The sequence below is a fragment of the Podarcis pityusensis genome (genome assembly GCF_964106645.2).
Source record: "Podarcis pityusensis genome assembly, chromosome: 9".
Taxonomy (NCBI): domain Eukaryota; kingdom Metazoa; phylum Chordata; class Lepidosauria; order Squamata; family Lacertidae; genus Podarcis; species Podarcis pityusensis.
The window spans coordinates 39,657,155-39,674,846 of NC_138034.1; the positions used below are offsets into that span (position 1 = coordinate 39,657,155).

At 39.2% G+C, this 17,692-nt stretch overlaps 1 protein-coding gene across 8 annotated transcripts in view; it reads left to right on the top strand.

Moving 5' to 3' along the window:
• Positions 1 to 15,820, top strand: part of NR3C2 (nuclear receptor subfamily 3 group C member 2) — a 132,138-nt gene extending 116,318 nt beyond the window's left edge. For all 8 annotated transcript variants that reach the window (XM_081021335.1, XM_081021339.1, XM_081021333.1 and 5 more), the window contains 3 exons: positions 1,790 to 1,920; positions 6,827 to 6,984; positions 12,637 to 15,820. In XM_081021335.1, the coding sequence (XP_080877461.1) occupies positions 1,790 to 1,920; positions 6,827 to 6,984; positions 12,637 to 12,792 (445 nt within the window). In that variant the 3' untranslated portion in view covers positions 12,793 to 15,820. The remainder of the gene's footprint in view (positions 1 to 1,789; positions 1,921 to 6,826; positions 6,985 to 12,636) is intronic.
• The last annotated feature ends 1,872 nt before the right edge of the window (positions 15,821 to 17,692 follow it).

Here is a 17,692-nt window from a genome sequence, read left to right on the forward strand (position 1 = left end):
AATAACAACGCTAGTATGACAGAGTGCCCAGCCTTTTCTTGTAGCAAGCAGCACTATCGCAGGTACTTTTTGGGAAAACACTCATATTTATGGTTGGTTGACAGCTGGATAAATCAGAAAGCACCAAATTACAGGAGCTGAACTATGTTGCTTTATCTACTGGAAGAATCAGCTAGCTTTCAATGTAATGCATGACTTACAGCTGAGTGGGTGGTAACCATATACTCCTTCCTCTGAGACTGTTGAAGAAGTACAGAAAACAACTCTGAACATTTGTCCTTACAAACGTCCTTTTTTGCTTTCAAAACACTATCTAAGAAGTGATACCTGAATTCTAACATAAGCCTTCCTAAGAGCAAATTATTCCTGTGATTCATTCTCTTGCAACACAAGTTTTCTCTTTTTTAATATCCTAGAGCTTGATCTGCTATATTTCCAGGAAAACATCTATCATTCACTATTTAGAAAATGAAATCTATTAGGGTGGCATTAATGGTGTATATATTTAGAAATACATAGTGGTTGAGGAACTCTTCTATTTAATTCTGATGTTCACTTTAATATACAAATGTCCTTCCACAGCATTAACCTGTGAACTCCTTGATAGTTCACACTTCACATCTCTGAAAGTGGTTGCATAGTACTGCACAACTAGTTTGACCAGTCTCTTGCCTTTTAGAAATATTTTTACACTGGACTGGGATGGGGTAGAAAGTGAGCAATTTGGTTGTGCAAGTTTTTCTAAGCTGATGTATATAAAATCAATAATCATTGGTTTCCTCTTATTACTTCACTTGCTCAACTGCGTCAGTTCCCTTGAAACTAAAATATAAATTGATGTTCCTTCTGTAGTTCTCAACGCATTTTGCAAACACCGTATGTTTAGTAATACTGAAGTTTTGCTCCCAGCCAGGGGAGAATGTTACTGTGGTTGAAATTAAAAGTTTTTAAAATGTGTGGTAGCATTGTGCCACTGTTGTTCCCCAGCAACTAGCATTCAGAAAAACACTGCCTGAGATATTTGATGTAACATTTAGCCATCATGGCTTGTTGCTGCTGATGGCCTTCATTCTCCATGAATTTATCTATTTCCCCTTTTAAAGTCATCTAGTAAGTTGGTGGCTTCTAACGGTCTGATCCTTGAGTTTTCTCTTCAGAGCAAGATGAATGAACAGTGGTGGCCAACTCCCAAGAGACTGCGATCTACTCACAGAGTTAAAAGCTGGCAGTGATCTACCCCCTTTTTGGGGGTTCGGGTCAAAGTTGTTGTTGAGTTTTTTCATGGAGGAGGTAAAATGTTGAGCTTTTTTAGGGGAGCCACAGTTGTTCAGCTTCTTTGGGGGGAGCCAGTGATCTACCAGTGATCTACCACAGACATCCAGTGATCTACCAGTAGATCATTATCTACCTGTTGGACATGCCTGAATTATAGACTTGCTCGAAACTGATGTGCTGTTTGAGTGTTGCCTTCAAAGTGTGTCATGAGATGCAGCACTAGACTTGACTGTGTCACCAGTCTAGGGTAGGAAGTTTCCATGATTTAATATATGTCTCCAGTTCAGGAATTTTAGGACCAACAAGGACCTGTCTGGCTTAGGAGGAAGTTAGCCGATGGTTGAGCTGCATCAATACTTACAACCAAACATGTCCTACTTGTGCTTATTTCACAATGAGTATATGGCTGTGTGATTTGACTCCTAAGTAAGTCAGGACTTGCGTAGCCTTGGGACTCTACCAACCAAGCTTGCCTATTCTTATCTGTATTCTGTCCCCTTTTTTTCTTTTGCAGAGAGAGAATGCGCCAGTCTGCAATGTTTGAGTTGTGCCAGGGGATGCACCAGATCAGCCTTCAGTTTGTTCGCTTGCAACTTAGCTTTGAAGAATATACTATAATGAAAGTTTTGCTGCTATTAAGCACAGGTAAGTTTGCCAGTTGATTCCAGTCATAATTGCCAACTGTCCTAAATTTACATATTGTTCTAACCGACTAGTCCAAATGACTCACTAAATGGTGAAAAAGGAACTAGATTGCAGGAGCCACAAGGCCTTGGTGCCAGTGTTTTGAATTAGACACCTACAGCAAATTGTTTAAAACAAAGACCAAATGCTTCTGAGGATGATTGCTGTAATATATTGTATGTGGATCTGCCTTTGAAGGCTTCAAAGTCCATTAAAAATACAGCCACTTAGCTACTAGAAGATACAGTGGTACCTCAGGTTACATACACTTCAGGTTACATACGCTTCAGGTTACAGACTCCGCTAACCCAGATATAGTACCTCGGGTTAAAAACTTTGCTTCAGGATGAGAACAGAAATCATGCTTCTGTGGCGCGGCAGCAGCAGGAGACCCCATTAGCTAAAGTGGTGCTTCAGGTTAAGAACAGACCTCTGGAACGAATTAAGTACTTAACCCAAGGTACCACTGTATTGGTTGTTGGGAACATGACATATGGGTTGCAGAGCCCTATAATGTTACTCTCAGTCTGTTTCTGAGCAAAATTCAACCTGCTAGTTCTTAGTGTTAAAGCTATTAAAGAATGTCTGCTCTCACACCAACCTGCTCATGTGAAGAGTTCTTTTCCAGCACTCCCAGCTGTGCTAAGATGGGTGGTAAGCAGAGCGAGGGCTTTTGGGACAGTGACAGTTTGCTTGTGGAAAATCTCTCTCCAGGAAGGCTCACTTGGCGCCTGCATTGTTGCCTGCTTGGCACCAGGCTTTTAAAATGCTCACAGCATTTTAACTGCTCATTTTAACTGCTCTCTTAATTATTGTTTTGCTTGTGTACTTTATTTTGTTGTCATTTTACTGTCAACCTGTCTCTTTCTTGTAAGCTGCCCTGGTTGTTTACATGGTAGAAGGGTATTCTAAACATCTATGCAATAATATTTCTGCTTAAGTTCATCATAGATCTAAAAATAATAATAATTCAAAATGCTAGGTGCCAGGATTAAAAGGCTAAGCGCCACAGTGATCCAAAACCTAGGTCTTTTCTAGCATTAAATGCATCATAGGAAATGAATAGCCAAGAAACATTCCAAGAACAGATTGACATTTGTGGGGGAGACAGAAGGGAATCCTGCTGTGTGCACAACTCAGTTTTAACAAAAACAGTGAATAGCTGTAAATGGCAGCTCAATTCCAAATAATGCCACCCATATACTGCATTACAGTATAGATTTCCAAGCTAGTTTGATTTTATTTTTTTAATCATTTGACTAGCTGTTGGAATTTGTTTAGGAACTTGAATGATGGCCACATCAAGGAAGTTTTTCTCAATTAACATTGAAGAAACCACACATTACATCTCAATTGTTTTCTTGCTTTTCCCCAGCCCACAGAGTAGGGACGTTTGCCAGTTGCCTCAGCACATTTAATAATCGGAGAAACAACTGGGCGTATGTCCAACAATCTGAAGTTTCAATTGTGTTTCTGATTATTGTAATTTTATATAATTAATTCTGTTTGATGCTAGTGTAATAATTTTCATATTTGCCAGCAAAAAAAGCATTCAGTACTCCTTCACACATTTATTTGGGTGCCAACATCATATAGGCACATAGAAATGATCTTTATTAAATTGAGGCATGCAACGTATGTCTGGTTATGCAAACCTGAAACCCTCGGGTCTTCAGTGGATCTATAAACATTGAAACCATTACACACAGAGTGGTATCCAACCAAATCAATACTCAAGAGTAGAGATTGGTGGATCCACTCTGAATAAGACTTGGTTGGATGCTGCCCCTTGAGTACATGATGTTGGATGTGCACATGAGTGTGCAATGCCACCATTTGATTTGGACAGGGCACTGATTCATTTGCAAAGATTGTTGGGATATGATGCTTTTTGAATACACGAAGCACTAGAAAGAGAACAACTCTCTTCTTGGAATGAAAATAATTATTGCTGTGTGGCAGCTTTCCTAGAACGGACTCACATAGCAAGAACACCTGTCAGTGGGGGTGGGGAAATGGGCAAAGACCCAATATATGATGAAATGCCCAATGCGTAGTCAGATTAGGGAAACTGGGTCAGGGCCAAGCTGTAAAATAGATTACTCCCATCTCACATATTGAGGGGATGGCTACTTTTCTGGGAGTGGAACCTTTCCAAGAAACTCATTGTTTCCAGAGCCAGCTTCATTAATGGGTGCTGGTAGATCTTCTGGCTTCCCTCCCCTGGGAGATGCCAGTTGTGAAGACACAATTATAATATGACAGAAGCCAAAAACCACCACCATCATCCACCAACAGAGCCCCTGCAACAAAAGCGAAAAGGTCTGTTAATTCCATAGTCCAGGGGTACCTGGGAAAAAGAGAGAAAAAAGGCTCCCAGCCCAATTGCCTTATGAATAACAATACCCATAGTGAGCCTGGGAGGAGAAGCAGGGACTTTGCTGAGCATTTTAGCCTTACTCCCGGGCAAACGTATATGCTGCTTCAAGACCACAGCAAATAAGTTCACCCCTGCCCTCCCCTCCAAACAGTGTGCAACTTATTCTTGCTATTCCGGGATGGCCCATTAGAACTTCTCCTCCCAGCGTTAGCCCAAATAGGCTCCCATTCAAATATATGATCTGCCATTTACCACCCATTAGGCATTTTTTCAAAACCAAGATTGTCTAATAACTGCTCCCAGAACAGCTATTTGTTTGTAGTCAGCTTGTCTCATGTTGCTAAATTATTTACATGCACATCTAAAAACGAGAGCCATATTGAAACAGCTATTGTGCTTTCCATTTCACTCTCACTTTTAATTTTTTCCCCTAATTCTAACTCCTGACATCTTTTTGCAAAATCCAGCAATTATTGTTGTTGTTGTTGTTTTTAAATTAGGTGTTGGATAACTGGCCTGGGATCTGAGTGTGTGGAAATAGAGGCAAGGATTTCTCATTTCACACACCAACTCTGACTGGTCACAGGGAGCAGCATGTAGCACATATTCACAAATTCCAGGGTTGTCTCTAATGGAAGGCAAAGTCTTGCCACTGATCATCCCTTGTCCTCTTGTAGCCTGCACCAGGCCTCTCCAGAAGGTCGGGGAGACCTTCCAAACATTGTTAGGTGCATTGGGAGCGGGGAATTGCCTGCAATCAGGCCAAGGCATCCTGTGATTCTCTTCCACTGCAGCCTCAGACGACCCACATCCCACAATGTATGGGAGGTTGCCTCCATCCCTCTAGAGAAGCTTCTTTTGGGAGAGTGTTTGGCTGGGGGGGGGGGGGAGAAGAGGGATAGATCCCTTGTCCAATCTGCCACCTCATTAGGAAACTAATCTGATATTTGTGCAAGTTAGAAATTAAGTACTACTAATAATAATTAATAATGACATTGGATACACCCCCCTAATGTTCTGTCTGAATTATGCTCCCCATCAAAATATCTTTTTTGTAAACTGCTTTGAGGGGTTTTTTAAACACAATCAAGCAGTATATAGATTTTTAAATGAGATAAATCAATCAAAATATTTGAACATGAAATCTGAATCTAGCGAAAGGCAGGTCGTCTCTATTAACAGCATTAAAAAGTAATGCATAAAATAGAAATTGAAGAAGAGGGTGCAGTCAGTCATAATAAAAGAACTGATTATTCTTAAGGTTATGACTAGGTGGCTTGGTTTAGAGGAGACATGAAATAATCTCTCTGCCTAATAGGTTACCAACCATCAGAACAGACATCTTCTGTACAGTGCTGAGATTTGTGAAGCCCAAATAGAAACCAACTGATGTTGCTTTGAATCCCCTAGTTATAATACAAGCATCTTGATGGTTGTTCTAATGGCAATGGAATTAGATTCTGTAGCCTTCTCTCTGCAGATGCAGTCCCGCCAGCGGTGCTCCCCTTGCCACACCTAGGCTTGGAAAACCCATCATATTGGCTCAAATGGGGGGCTTTTTTTCAAGCTGAAATGCAAACCGTTAAAAATGCAAACTATCACTATTCGGTAAAGAATGTAGTACACAGACCCTGAGCGGAGTTTGGGCGGGGGGGGGGGGGCAGAAAGGCAAAACCAAAGGTTGAAAGTATATCTGAGAGTTTTATGCATATAGGCCATAACGTGGCACTGGATTCCAAGTGGTTCATAGATTAGTGAGAGGAGATATCCTTGAATCAGAAGGAGCAGCCTTCTTGTAGCCCTTTGATCAAGCATGAATATTCGCAGATGACCCATGCCTGAGTAGCACTACTGTGTCAATTGGGGAGAGCACACTTTTAAAACCTGGATGCATCCTAGCACTGAAATTGCAGTCCATGGCACAACAATAATTCATTTTATTCTGTATAGCATAAAACTCCATTTTTATTTCGGCACGTGTGCTCAGAAACATATTTCAACCTAAAAGCATTTTCATCCCTAGGAATAGATTTTGAATTCATCGTAAAAAGCAATTATGTGTATTTTCATATTTTTACACAACTGTTTAAGAGTATGCAGTATTAGAGTTGACTGGAAGTTTAAGAACCTATCTTTTTGTTTTCTACAAGAAAAATTCCATCTCTTCCCTCTCTGTGTGTGTGCACAGGCAGGCATGGTTTTCTCTTAGGTCAAAGTGGGTAATCAAACACATTGCTTTTTACTGTTCTCCAGCAAGGTCTTTCCCATATATTCACCTGTGAAGAATGTTTGCAAAACCTCAAAGGATTTATGAAGTTGCTACGTTTTCATAATGCGCAAGAAATATGGGGAATGCATTTGTACACAGTAGCAAGCTTTTCTGAACGTTAGTGAATGGCCTTGTAGTAACACATTGTTCTCCTTTTTTAATATATTGTAAACTTAACAGATCATTGATTAATAATTATTTGTATCCTTTTATGACAGTACCCAAGGATGGCCTCAAGAGTCAAGCTGCATTTGAAGAAATGAGGGCAAATTATATTAAAGAGCTGAGGAAGATGGTAATTAAACATCCAAACAGTTCTGGGCAAAGTTGGCAGCGGTTTTACCAACTGACAAAGCTCCTGGACTCCATTCATGATGTAAGTAATTGGCTTGATAGTTTGGAGGAGACTGTTATATACTGTAGGAATCAAACAAATCCCTTGACTGAAGTTGATTGGTATCGTGATGTAGTGTTGTTACAAAAAAGTGAGGCGATACCTGTTCATCAGCGCTAAAGGTGAGATGGCAGGCAAACGTGGCTCGTCAGTAGCAGAAGTGGCACTGAGCAATGGCGAAGTGGTACTACTGAAGTGGTTCCCATTACATCACACCATACAGGAAATGCACAGTGTGATGACATCATACATTTCCCTACCTACCTACCAACTGGAGAAAAGGAATAGTGGGATTCAGGTTGCTGTTTTGAGTTGCAGGCGCATGAACAGTATTAAGTCTTGTTCTGTTAACAAGCACCAAATACGAAAAGAAAAAGTAACTAGTTTGTAGATTTTTGTATAGAAAATGAGCGGTATCCAAGTGACTTTGCCTTTATGGACAGGGCTTCAGCGATGGCACCAACACTGCCCACCCCCCTGTATTGTACTGCAATCTTCCATGGAATAATATTTACTGTTGCAGACAGTCGCCCAAAACCTTAGGAACAGCTTGTGGGTGGGATAAGGTGGATGCAGGAGATAGTTTGGTGAAAACTGGCTGACCTGACTTGCAGAAAGGGAAGTGCTTCCACAAAGGCAGTGCCACCATTGAATACAACCAAGTGAGAAAGCTACTTTCTGGGCCTACTGGGTAAGGGATCTGCTTATGTGCTGGGAGAAATAATTTAATGAGTAATGTTCTGCAAGCAAGAGGACAGGAAGTTGCTTTTGAGTCATCACATGGTTTAAAACAGAAAGCAAAGTTCATGAACTGTGCTCAGAGCTAACCTTGTGAGTCAGTGCAAGTCAATTTTAGGCACTCGATCAGAATTCCATTGAAATGTAAGGGTGTAATTACAAATGCTGAAAATCTTTGTATGTGAAACCCAAGTTTTCAATTGCTGCTGTCCTCTGCCCCACCCTCACCCTCGCCACCCCCTGCCCTCAATCCACAATTCTCAGTACCTCTTATTTCTGCGTAATCTTATTGAAGTCCATGCAGCCATTTCAAAGTACGGCTATTTGTGAATAGTATCTCAAGTCTTTCAAAGACAATGCAAATTGCTTTGAACCAGAATGAGTCAGTCATACGCAGGCTTTAAAATTCACCAACTCATTTAAATGTATTATTATTGACATAATTCCCAACTTATTCTCCAAAGGGATTTTGGTTTCTTTATGAGCTTCTGTTTTGTGGAACCACCAGTTACAAGAGGATAGCCTACTGCTAAGCGCCTCTTTAAAGCTGTTTAATTGTACAGCAAGAGCAAGCAAACTCCTCAGCTCCATTCTTATGATGTAGCAAGGAAATACGCTTTTGATACACATGCTGTGCACAGAATCTTTGGCCTCAGTATGTGAGAGGCCACATATAAATGTGCTTCTTTGTACTTGACTGGTTTATTTGTGAAGACGCAGTACAGTATGGTGCATTTCAGGTCAAATCTGCACCAAAGCCCGAGGTCTGTTTACAGAACATACATATGGAATTATTTGTCAAGTAATGTGCTGTTAATTAAAACACTGAAATATCTCGGTGGGAGTCAGAGTATTATTAGTACTGCAGTAACAGCTCATTCCTTTGAGACTAGCTTTTGCTTTTGAGGAGGGGGGGGGTAGATGTTTTTCTGCTCAACATCAGCTTACTCTGCAAACCAGATTAGTTAAAGTCCTTGGATTCAAGCCAGTAGAGTTGCATTGAAGTCAGTGAATCCAAGTCAGCATCAGTTCAAATGCTTCAGATTTACCGTATTATGTAGCAAGCTGCCTGTGAAAGTTGGGCTGGTGCGTGCAATATTTTGAACCGTGCCAGTAAAATGGTGCATCATATATTTTCAGAGCCAGAACTAATTATACTCTCCATATATAATTGGACAGAATTTAACAAACACCAGGGGAAATATCCCTTATTTGTGGGTTGTTGTACTGTCTGAAAATGTGTTGGGGGACACTGCTGCGAAAAGTTGTTCATGTGGCATTCCCCCACATCGGAATCTCTGTGCACATGGAAGCCTGTTGAGAGGTATTCAACGAAGCTATGCTGACAGTAGACCCATTAAAATCCATAGACCTAGCTTTATATTATGAATTGATTTCAGTCCGTCTATCTACTCAGAGTAAAACTTAAGTTTAATGCCAACCAATGTGTCAGGGAGAAATAAGAGGGTGGCATTGTTTCACACAGAGTAGACCCTCTAAAATTCATGGGCCTAAGTTAGTCAGTGTTTGTTCATTTAAATGGGTCTACTTAAATGAGTAATATTTCGCTGACTCCCACCTATTGTCTTCTGAAGAAGGAAAGAGCGTGTGTGCTCTTGTCCAAATTGGTCTGAGGTAGCAAATCTCATTGACCGGATCCAGCAGTTTTTTATGTTCTAATGCTGGAATTGTCTATGGGTACATGGAGCCCATTGATTTCAATGGGACTGACTCCTGGGTATGAGGGTTGCAGGCTGTGAGGATGTAGAATAGAAACAAAATTAAGGCAACACAATACTCTGTAATATAGGGAGCACAAGTGAAGGGAAATATTTTACATTGCTCAGTGGTTTTAGCTGGCCTTCCACATGGTGAACATATGTGCATGCAAAAAAATATGCCAAGGTGTGAAAAAAATTCCATGAAAGGAAAGGTAAGCAAATAAGAATTTGAAAGCATCAGCAACTTTATTTACGGAGCCCCTAAAAACAAAACAAAGCAATTATAGAACAGCTTGAATTCAGACCTGCAGAGGTCACAATGCTGATTAAGGCAGATTTGTGCTGATTTAAGGCCCCTTAGTCAGTAGGATTCACATCTCAATTCTATGCATTAAGTCCCACCTGCAAGACATGCTTAAGAACATTAGGGTATGATGCCTTGGAGGGGCAGTGACTGGAGCATAGCCTGTATGAAAAAATAATTGCAGGTAAATACTTAGAGTTGGAAGAGGCCACAAGGGCCATCGAGTCCAACCCCCTGCCAAGCAGGAAACACCATCAGGAGTGCTCTGATGGTGTTTCCTGCTTGGCAGGGGGTTGGACTCGATGACCCTTGTGGTCTCTTCCAACTCTATGATTCTATGATTCTATGACTTAAGTAATTTTACATTCAAATAGTTTGTGTCATGGGGGGGGGTCAAAGTTCTAGTTAGTCCTCCTCCTCCCCCCCCCAAAAAAAGAAATGTTTCAATGTGACATAATGGCAATTCCTTTTAAAAATGTAAGCGAATAAAATTATGAATTGAGCACTGTATAGACTTGAAACAATTGGGGTCCCTTTTCCATCCATTTCAGAAGGGTTTTATGCTCAAGCTCCCCACCAAATTCAGAGACACAAAATATCAGCAGGCATCTGATATGGACGCAGAAATGCATGTTATACCACTTTGGGTTGGAGAGAATGGGTGACAGCTTAGGTGCTGATATAGAGTCTTACTGGTTGAATTGAACTGTTCACTTGCTAACACAAAAAGCACTTAATAGCTACAGAAGCACAGCTACTTAGGGATACATTCAGTGGTGAGTGGAATTTAGAAAAGCCTGCAACTAAAGAACAGACTTCAATTGACGCCTACTTGGTATCAGGTAATACTTCTGGTTTTTTCTCTGAAAGGGAGAGAAACCTCACTGGCGGATCAGGGCTTTTCAATCTCTTCTCTGCACTGCAGCCACCAGCTCTCTTAAAAAGTTACTCCTGAGGTAACAGCATGGGAACTAGCATGGTGTACTGCCAATGAAGGAGAGTGAAAGTTTAGACCAGGGATGGAGAACTAATGTAGTCCAGCATCCTTTATTTTGGGTGATGCTGAGGCCAATGAGAGTTGGAAGTCCAACATCTGGAAGCCCCAAAGTTTCCCATCCTTGATGTAGACCAATGTGTTATTTTTGTCATCCAGCAGTTGAACCAGTTTGGAGGGGCGGGGGGGAGATGCCTATACCTTTATAAGCCAATTTTCATGGCTTAATGAAAAGAAAATGCATTAAAATGATGGCTTTTGTTTGGAGATTCTAAGCCTGAAATCCAGCCCTGGAACAATGAAAACCACAGTGACCACACTGAGTTAATTGCATTGCAGAATTGTTATTTCTATTGATAAGACTAGGGAAGAACCATTTGTTGGTCTTCCACCAAAATAACAAAATCTCTCTCTCTCTCTCTCTCTCTCTCTCTCTCTCTCTCTCTCTCCCTCTCCCTCTCCCTCTCCCTCTCTCATTGGAATCATTAGAATTTCTGACTGGTCTTAAAATCTAGAAAACATAAACAAAGCTGAATTGATAAGACACAAATTATTATTGAAAATTTTCACTCCATTTAGTTTGCTCCAGTGAGCTAGCGATGGTAATCAGAAAGGGATCAAAGTCAGATAAGAATAAAAAGAATGTACAAATCAATTTATAAATGGAAAATATTAGATGGGCAAATAAAAATAATTACCCCATCAGCTACCAGTAAAGCATATATAACACTAAGCCCTTAATTTCTTGCTCATAACCTTCCACCTGTTCAAACTAGTTAAAAGCTTACTAAATCCCTAGCCTTACAACAGTTCAACCTAAAGATTAAGGGGTGGGTGGGGTTTAGCTACCAATCCCAGAAGGGATAAAAGAAACTATTTTTTTTGACCTGGGGCAAAGTTGAGAACGATGAACTCAGGATCTAGTGTAAAGGCTTCAGCATCGTCCAAATGGTAAATAGGTTCATGTAAAAAATAAAGGAAGGATGTTTAAAATTGGAATTGCAAGATTTGAGTCGCACAAGAGAATAAACAGAAAGTAAAATAAAAATAAATAGGATTTTATGGTAAAGAAACCTGCATCTATTCAAAACTGTCCATCAGCCAAACTTCCAGACCCAAAAAGCAGGCTCAGAATAAATGAGCAACTTCTAAAAATGAAGGTGGGACATGCACAAAGCAACAAATCCCTTCTCCTATCAGAGAGGACAAACTGGGCTCCAAAAGTCTGATCATAGGACTCCTTTTAGAAATCTCTTCTTCTTAGTAGACAGCCCCATGTGGTCTTAGCAACATAGTTCCTACGTGTGCTCTTTTGCCAGTGTGCATAAAGCATTGTTCAGGAAGAAAAGGTGTTATTGAGAATCTGGCTTTATATTCAGAGGCATGTCTGGTTTGGTTTGTTCTTATTTTTTATGTTGTGAACAGCACAGAAATATAGAATAAACTGTGGTTGCTGGTGATGGGAGCTCTCTAATGAAGTCATAGTCAGAAAAGAAGCAGTTTGAAAAAAGGAGCTCTTCTGTAACCAAAGGTTCTATTTCTTTTACACACACAACAGAGAGGCACATGGGGTGTGTGTGGACTATTTACATGACTGGAACAAATATTCATTTGCCATAAACCAGAGCAAACCCTGCTTAGATCCCATTGATTTCTGTGGGAATTAATTGGTACGAAATTTCTCTGGCTTCTAAATAGCTTTACTAGCACATCGACATATGAGTGGTGGGTGGGGAGCTTACTTACTGGTCTTTGTCCGATACCTATTCTACTAAGGAAAATTGTTTCTTAACGCTGTTTGTTTTTGCATCATGAAGACTTTCTACATCAATTTCAATGTGCCCCATTCCTGACCCTTTTCCCCTGTTGCATTTCAGCTTGTTAGCGATTTGTTGGAATTCTGTTTCTACACCTTCCGGGAGTCTCAAGCTCTGAAAGTGGAGTTTCCAGCCATGCTGGTAGAAATCATCAGTGACCAGTTGCCCAAGGTGGAATCTGGGAATGCCAAGCCCCTCTACTTCCACAGGAAGTGACAGAAAAATGTCTTAATGGAGAGAAAAAAAACTTTGCCTTAAGTTTCCCTGTGCTATTCCACACCCATGAAGGACCCAAGAAGCCAACATTTAAAACATGCTATACAAAATTGTTCAATGGTCTCTAAATAGTCTGAAAACCATAGCCAGGGTTTGGAGGATGGAAAGCAGCTTATGTGAACTAGACGAGCAAAGTCGTCAAGATGCATCTCCCCCCAATAACCCAACATTTAGGAGAGAAAAAAAATATGTTCCTGTTCCTCTGGATGAAAAGCCATATCTAGTCAAATAACTCTTTGATTTTGATATTTTAAGAGATGAACATTTTAAATATGCCATGTAGTTTCCGGTATTGTTTGCTTGTTTTAAAAAGGGTTCAAGGACTAATATGAACTTTTGAAAAGCTTACTGTTGGTTTGCACATAAAACAAAGTCAATATGGGGCATTAATAATTGTACTATACACACACACACACACACACAAATCCCTGGATGTGTAAAATAAATAATGGAGCATTTGGTGTGGAATAATCTTGGTATATTAACCTGCGGCATTTGTTATCCCATATTATCCATCACAGATGATCTACACTGTGTTAAGTGTTCATTTATTATTTAACTTGAAAGGATAAGATGTTAAAACAAATGCCTCGGTTTCGATTTCTAGTATCTATTGTGCTGGCTTTACCAATAATTTTTCGCAGTCTTTTGCTGTATTGTACATTGCTGTATGTATAAATTGAAGGACCTGGAAAAAATGGTATAAGGAACTTTTGTAAATGAGACCTAAAAATCTTTAATGGTTAATAGGATGAATGGGAAAGTATTTTTGGAAGAATTCTATTTTGCTGGAGACTATTTAATTACTCTTTTTGTCTAAACACAAGGTAATTTTTTTTGTAAAGTGAATTGTTCTGCATGCATAATGAACCGTTTACAGTGTATTTCAGAAAGGGAAAGCTGTGCCTTTTTAGCATCATATCTAATTTACCATCTGACAGTGTCTGCTGTAAATAACCACCCATAGCCATTTTCAGTTGCACTTCTTTTCTGTCCATTTTCATCCATAGTATCTGTCTGCTTTTTACATGACTCTAGCACACAAGAGTTCTGCTCCATGCCTCTAGCTAGCTGTGTTTGCAGCTATCTGCACATTTCACATCTACCAAGATAGACTCCAAAGGGCACAACCCACTAAGAAATTGTCTCGCTGAAGTGAATGAAGATGTGGAAGCACACAGTACTTCATACATTTCAGTACAGCTTCCTGAGGACAGTATCCTATTGGGTTGTGCCTAGAGTCTCCTCAAAGGCTCGTCAGTCCTGGGACAAGGTGAGATTCTGCCTGCCAATCTGTTTTATTTCCAAGACTGCAACTCAACACACAGCTAGGCTGAAATCCTATACACACTTATCTGGGACTTACCTTTGAGCAGACATGCATAGGATTGCACTCCTTGATTTCAGTGGGACAGTTTGGGTGTCTAATATTGTAACAAAGTTGTGGCTAAAAGGGAGAGCTAAATAATAATAGTGGGGTTTTGGGTTTTTTGCTTCTCCTTTTCAATCTGGAATGTACATAAACTACAAAAAATGGGGCTAAAAATGTGAGAAAATAAATTTCAACACACATACTAGGTAAAATTCTGGAATGATATAATTATGTGAAAGAAGATATGCTATTGACAAATTTGGACTGGGGTGTGTGTGTTATCCTAGATCATAAACCTACTTATTTGGAATTATGTGCTACTGACTTAGTACAAATTATTTCCTTGTAACTATGTTTAGAATTACTGCTCAACTAGTTAGTAACTTAATATTAATACCATAACACTTTTACAAATCAGTGCTAAAACATAGCTAACAACTTTAGGCATGAGCCTTTAATCTGGATTTCTCTCAAGACTTACTTTATGAACTGAGATGATGAAAAATGTATCTTTCTTGGGGTGATCAACATTATACATTTTATAAATAATTTAAACATTGGAGGCTGCATTATAGCAACATTTCCTATGACCATTGATATTAAATACAAATGTAAAGAGAATAATTGTCAGAGTTATACTTCTGGTAAACTTGTGTCTAGGTAAAGTTTGTGAAAATAAAAGAAACCTTAACAAAGTCTGGGATCCAAAGACCTCCAAGTAGGCATTGCCCAGTGGGATTTTCCTTCCCCCAGCTGAACACCAGATTCCAATGATGTATCATAAGCTGCTTTTGAAAGTGCCCTCAGTTTCAAAGTGGTTTTCTATGTGGCACAGAGAGAAGAAAAAGAAGCCCAAAGTTTCCTTACAAAGTCTCTTTGTATCCTGCCCGCAAACTCTCAATAATCAAGTGTGCATTAGATTCAGAAATTTGAATGTTTGCATCTCATAAACAGGATGCAAACATTACTACTACTATTTTTAAGTCACATGTCTCATTGAATGGGAAATCTGTTAAGGTACGCTCAGAAGGAGTCAATTTACACATGCATATATTATTTGCAGTTTTAGAAATCTAATTCATAAATCAGCTCCTTTGATCTGCACAGCAATATGAAAGCTGCTCTTCTAAAGTGATAAAAATACACCGCATGCAGACTGGTTGTTTATATTGAAGAAGTGGTCACAAATCTCCCTTTCATTTAGCGTTTTTTTAAAAACCATACTGAAATTGGAATTTCAAATTATTCAGGTTTGTGGTAAACGCAGTATGGTGCTGCATTTTTTTATTAACAAAGTTACTGAATCTTTTTTTATCACTAAGTAACTTTGCCTAATTAAAATATTAAAGCCATATTCTTTTTTTAAAAAATCCACTGTTAGATGTCTGTCCCAATTCACGTTGTTGTCTGATTGCTATTATTTTTTGTACCTTATTGCATATAATCTTGGTTTGGTACAATTCATAATTCACAGAAATGTCATAAGTAAAACACTACATTAGTTTTAAAAACAGTTTATATCTTTATGCAAAATATATGTCTGTCTTTGCAAACAATTGTAAGCAGATTATAATAAATCCTTTACTTTAATCACCTGTTTATGAAACCATTGATTATTGCTTAGAAATAATAAAAATGAAAAATGAAAAAAGGAAGGAATCAGGAGTACATTGTACTTTAGAATGAAACAGGCATCTGTCTCCTGCAAAATAAGATAAAAGTTAACTTCAAAATGTCAAAATGATAAATTGTGTTGATCGAGTGTAATGATTTTGTGGCTATGAATGACTGAAAATATACAGCAAGAATATTGTATTCTTAAGTAAAAAATGTAAAATAGTTTTAATTTACTGCAGTGGGTATTTCAAGAATAACATTGCATTGCAGTGTGTAACCATTTTGTTGCACAGAACAAAAGAGAAAAAGGACTAAAAGCTTGCAATATCAACATCTTAATAAAATATACTTTATAATCAATAATGCAAAAATCTAATTCACAGGGTGGTATTTTCACTGACTTTAAAAAAAAAACCTTTATGAATTTAACCCATTCTACATTTAATGCACTTTTGATTGTCTATTAAAGATGTGACTTTTTATAGAGGGGGAGGGGGGAGAAAGAGAGAGAGAGAGAGAGAGAGTGCGCGCAGGAGGTGCAATTTCATCTGGCAGGTGAATAACCTGATAGGCAGCAGTTATAATGCCAGGATTCTCAGTTATGTTTCAGAGTTCATGGAGTTGAAGAGCACATTCCTCTGGGAACTTTGCACTTGTGCAGAAGAAGTTCTTGGCAGATTGTGTCCTGATTATATAATGCTAGATGAAAAATATAGAGCAGGCAGCAACTATGGTGTAAAACGACATCTATGCATAATAATGCATTAACAATTAGGGGCTTGCTTCTGTATGTTTAAACTTTTTGAATAAATAGAAGATTACTGTTTGGCCTTTATGTTAATGTCTTTAAGTACCTAATTTTTTATAAGTTGTATAAATATACACAAATTAAAATGGTGTGATTCCCGGTATTCCTTGCGCTTTGATATCAACCACACTCACCTGAAGATGCATCTGTTTCTTTGGGGAAATGCCCTTGAGTGAAATTAGATACATTATGCAGTTTTTGTAAGTCTTATTTGCAACACCTGCCTTCGTAGTAACAAGGGCTTTGATGGTGCAAGTTCCTTCACCTGGGCTTCACCATTCAGGTAATCTCCCCGATATTGTAGACTGGCACAAATTGCCCTTAACATCCAAGTAAACTTATTAGGATGAGGCAGCTAAGGGCAATTTGGCTCCAAGAAGCCAGTATTGGAGCCTTAGGGTTGTATCCTTAATTTAGCACCACATGGCAGATGGCTTTTGAAGGGAGCCCATTGCTGGATTTCCCATTGGAAAAGGACATGATTGTCAGTGTGGGCTGGAGATAGGAACGTTTTATGACACAAACGTAGGAGAACACAGAAAGGGATGCCTTTCACAGAACCTTTGTGTGGGGCAACTTGGCAAAGATGTTTAAACCATGCCCGGTGCAAACGAAAGCCCAAAGCTGAAAGAAAAAGCACCATGAGCGTTTCTCTGAACACCTGAACCATTTTATACATATACTGCTGGGAATAGACTTCTCCAAAGCTGGCTGCTACTTTTTTTACCTTCTTGATATAAGTAATTATCATAATTTACACACCCATTGGTTTAAGAGAAAATTGGACCATGTTTCTAAAATAATATTCACTGGAATACTAAGGAAGCAATTCTGCCTTTGCAGATAATACTGAAGGTCAAGCTACCCACAATCTTTATCATGGGGACAAAGCGGGAGAAAGACTTCAGTGTAGTCCCAGCACAGCAGCCATTAATTGGTTGAATGGGTGATGTTCTTTGACCTGGCATGGAAAGTTTCTATGTGACCACCATCTTGTCAGAAAGTGGCAATATAACCATGCAACCTCTCCGTGTAATACCAGA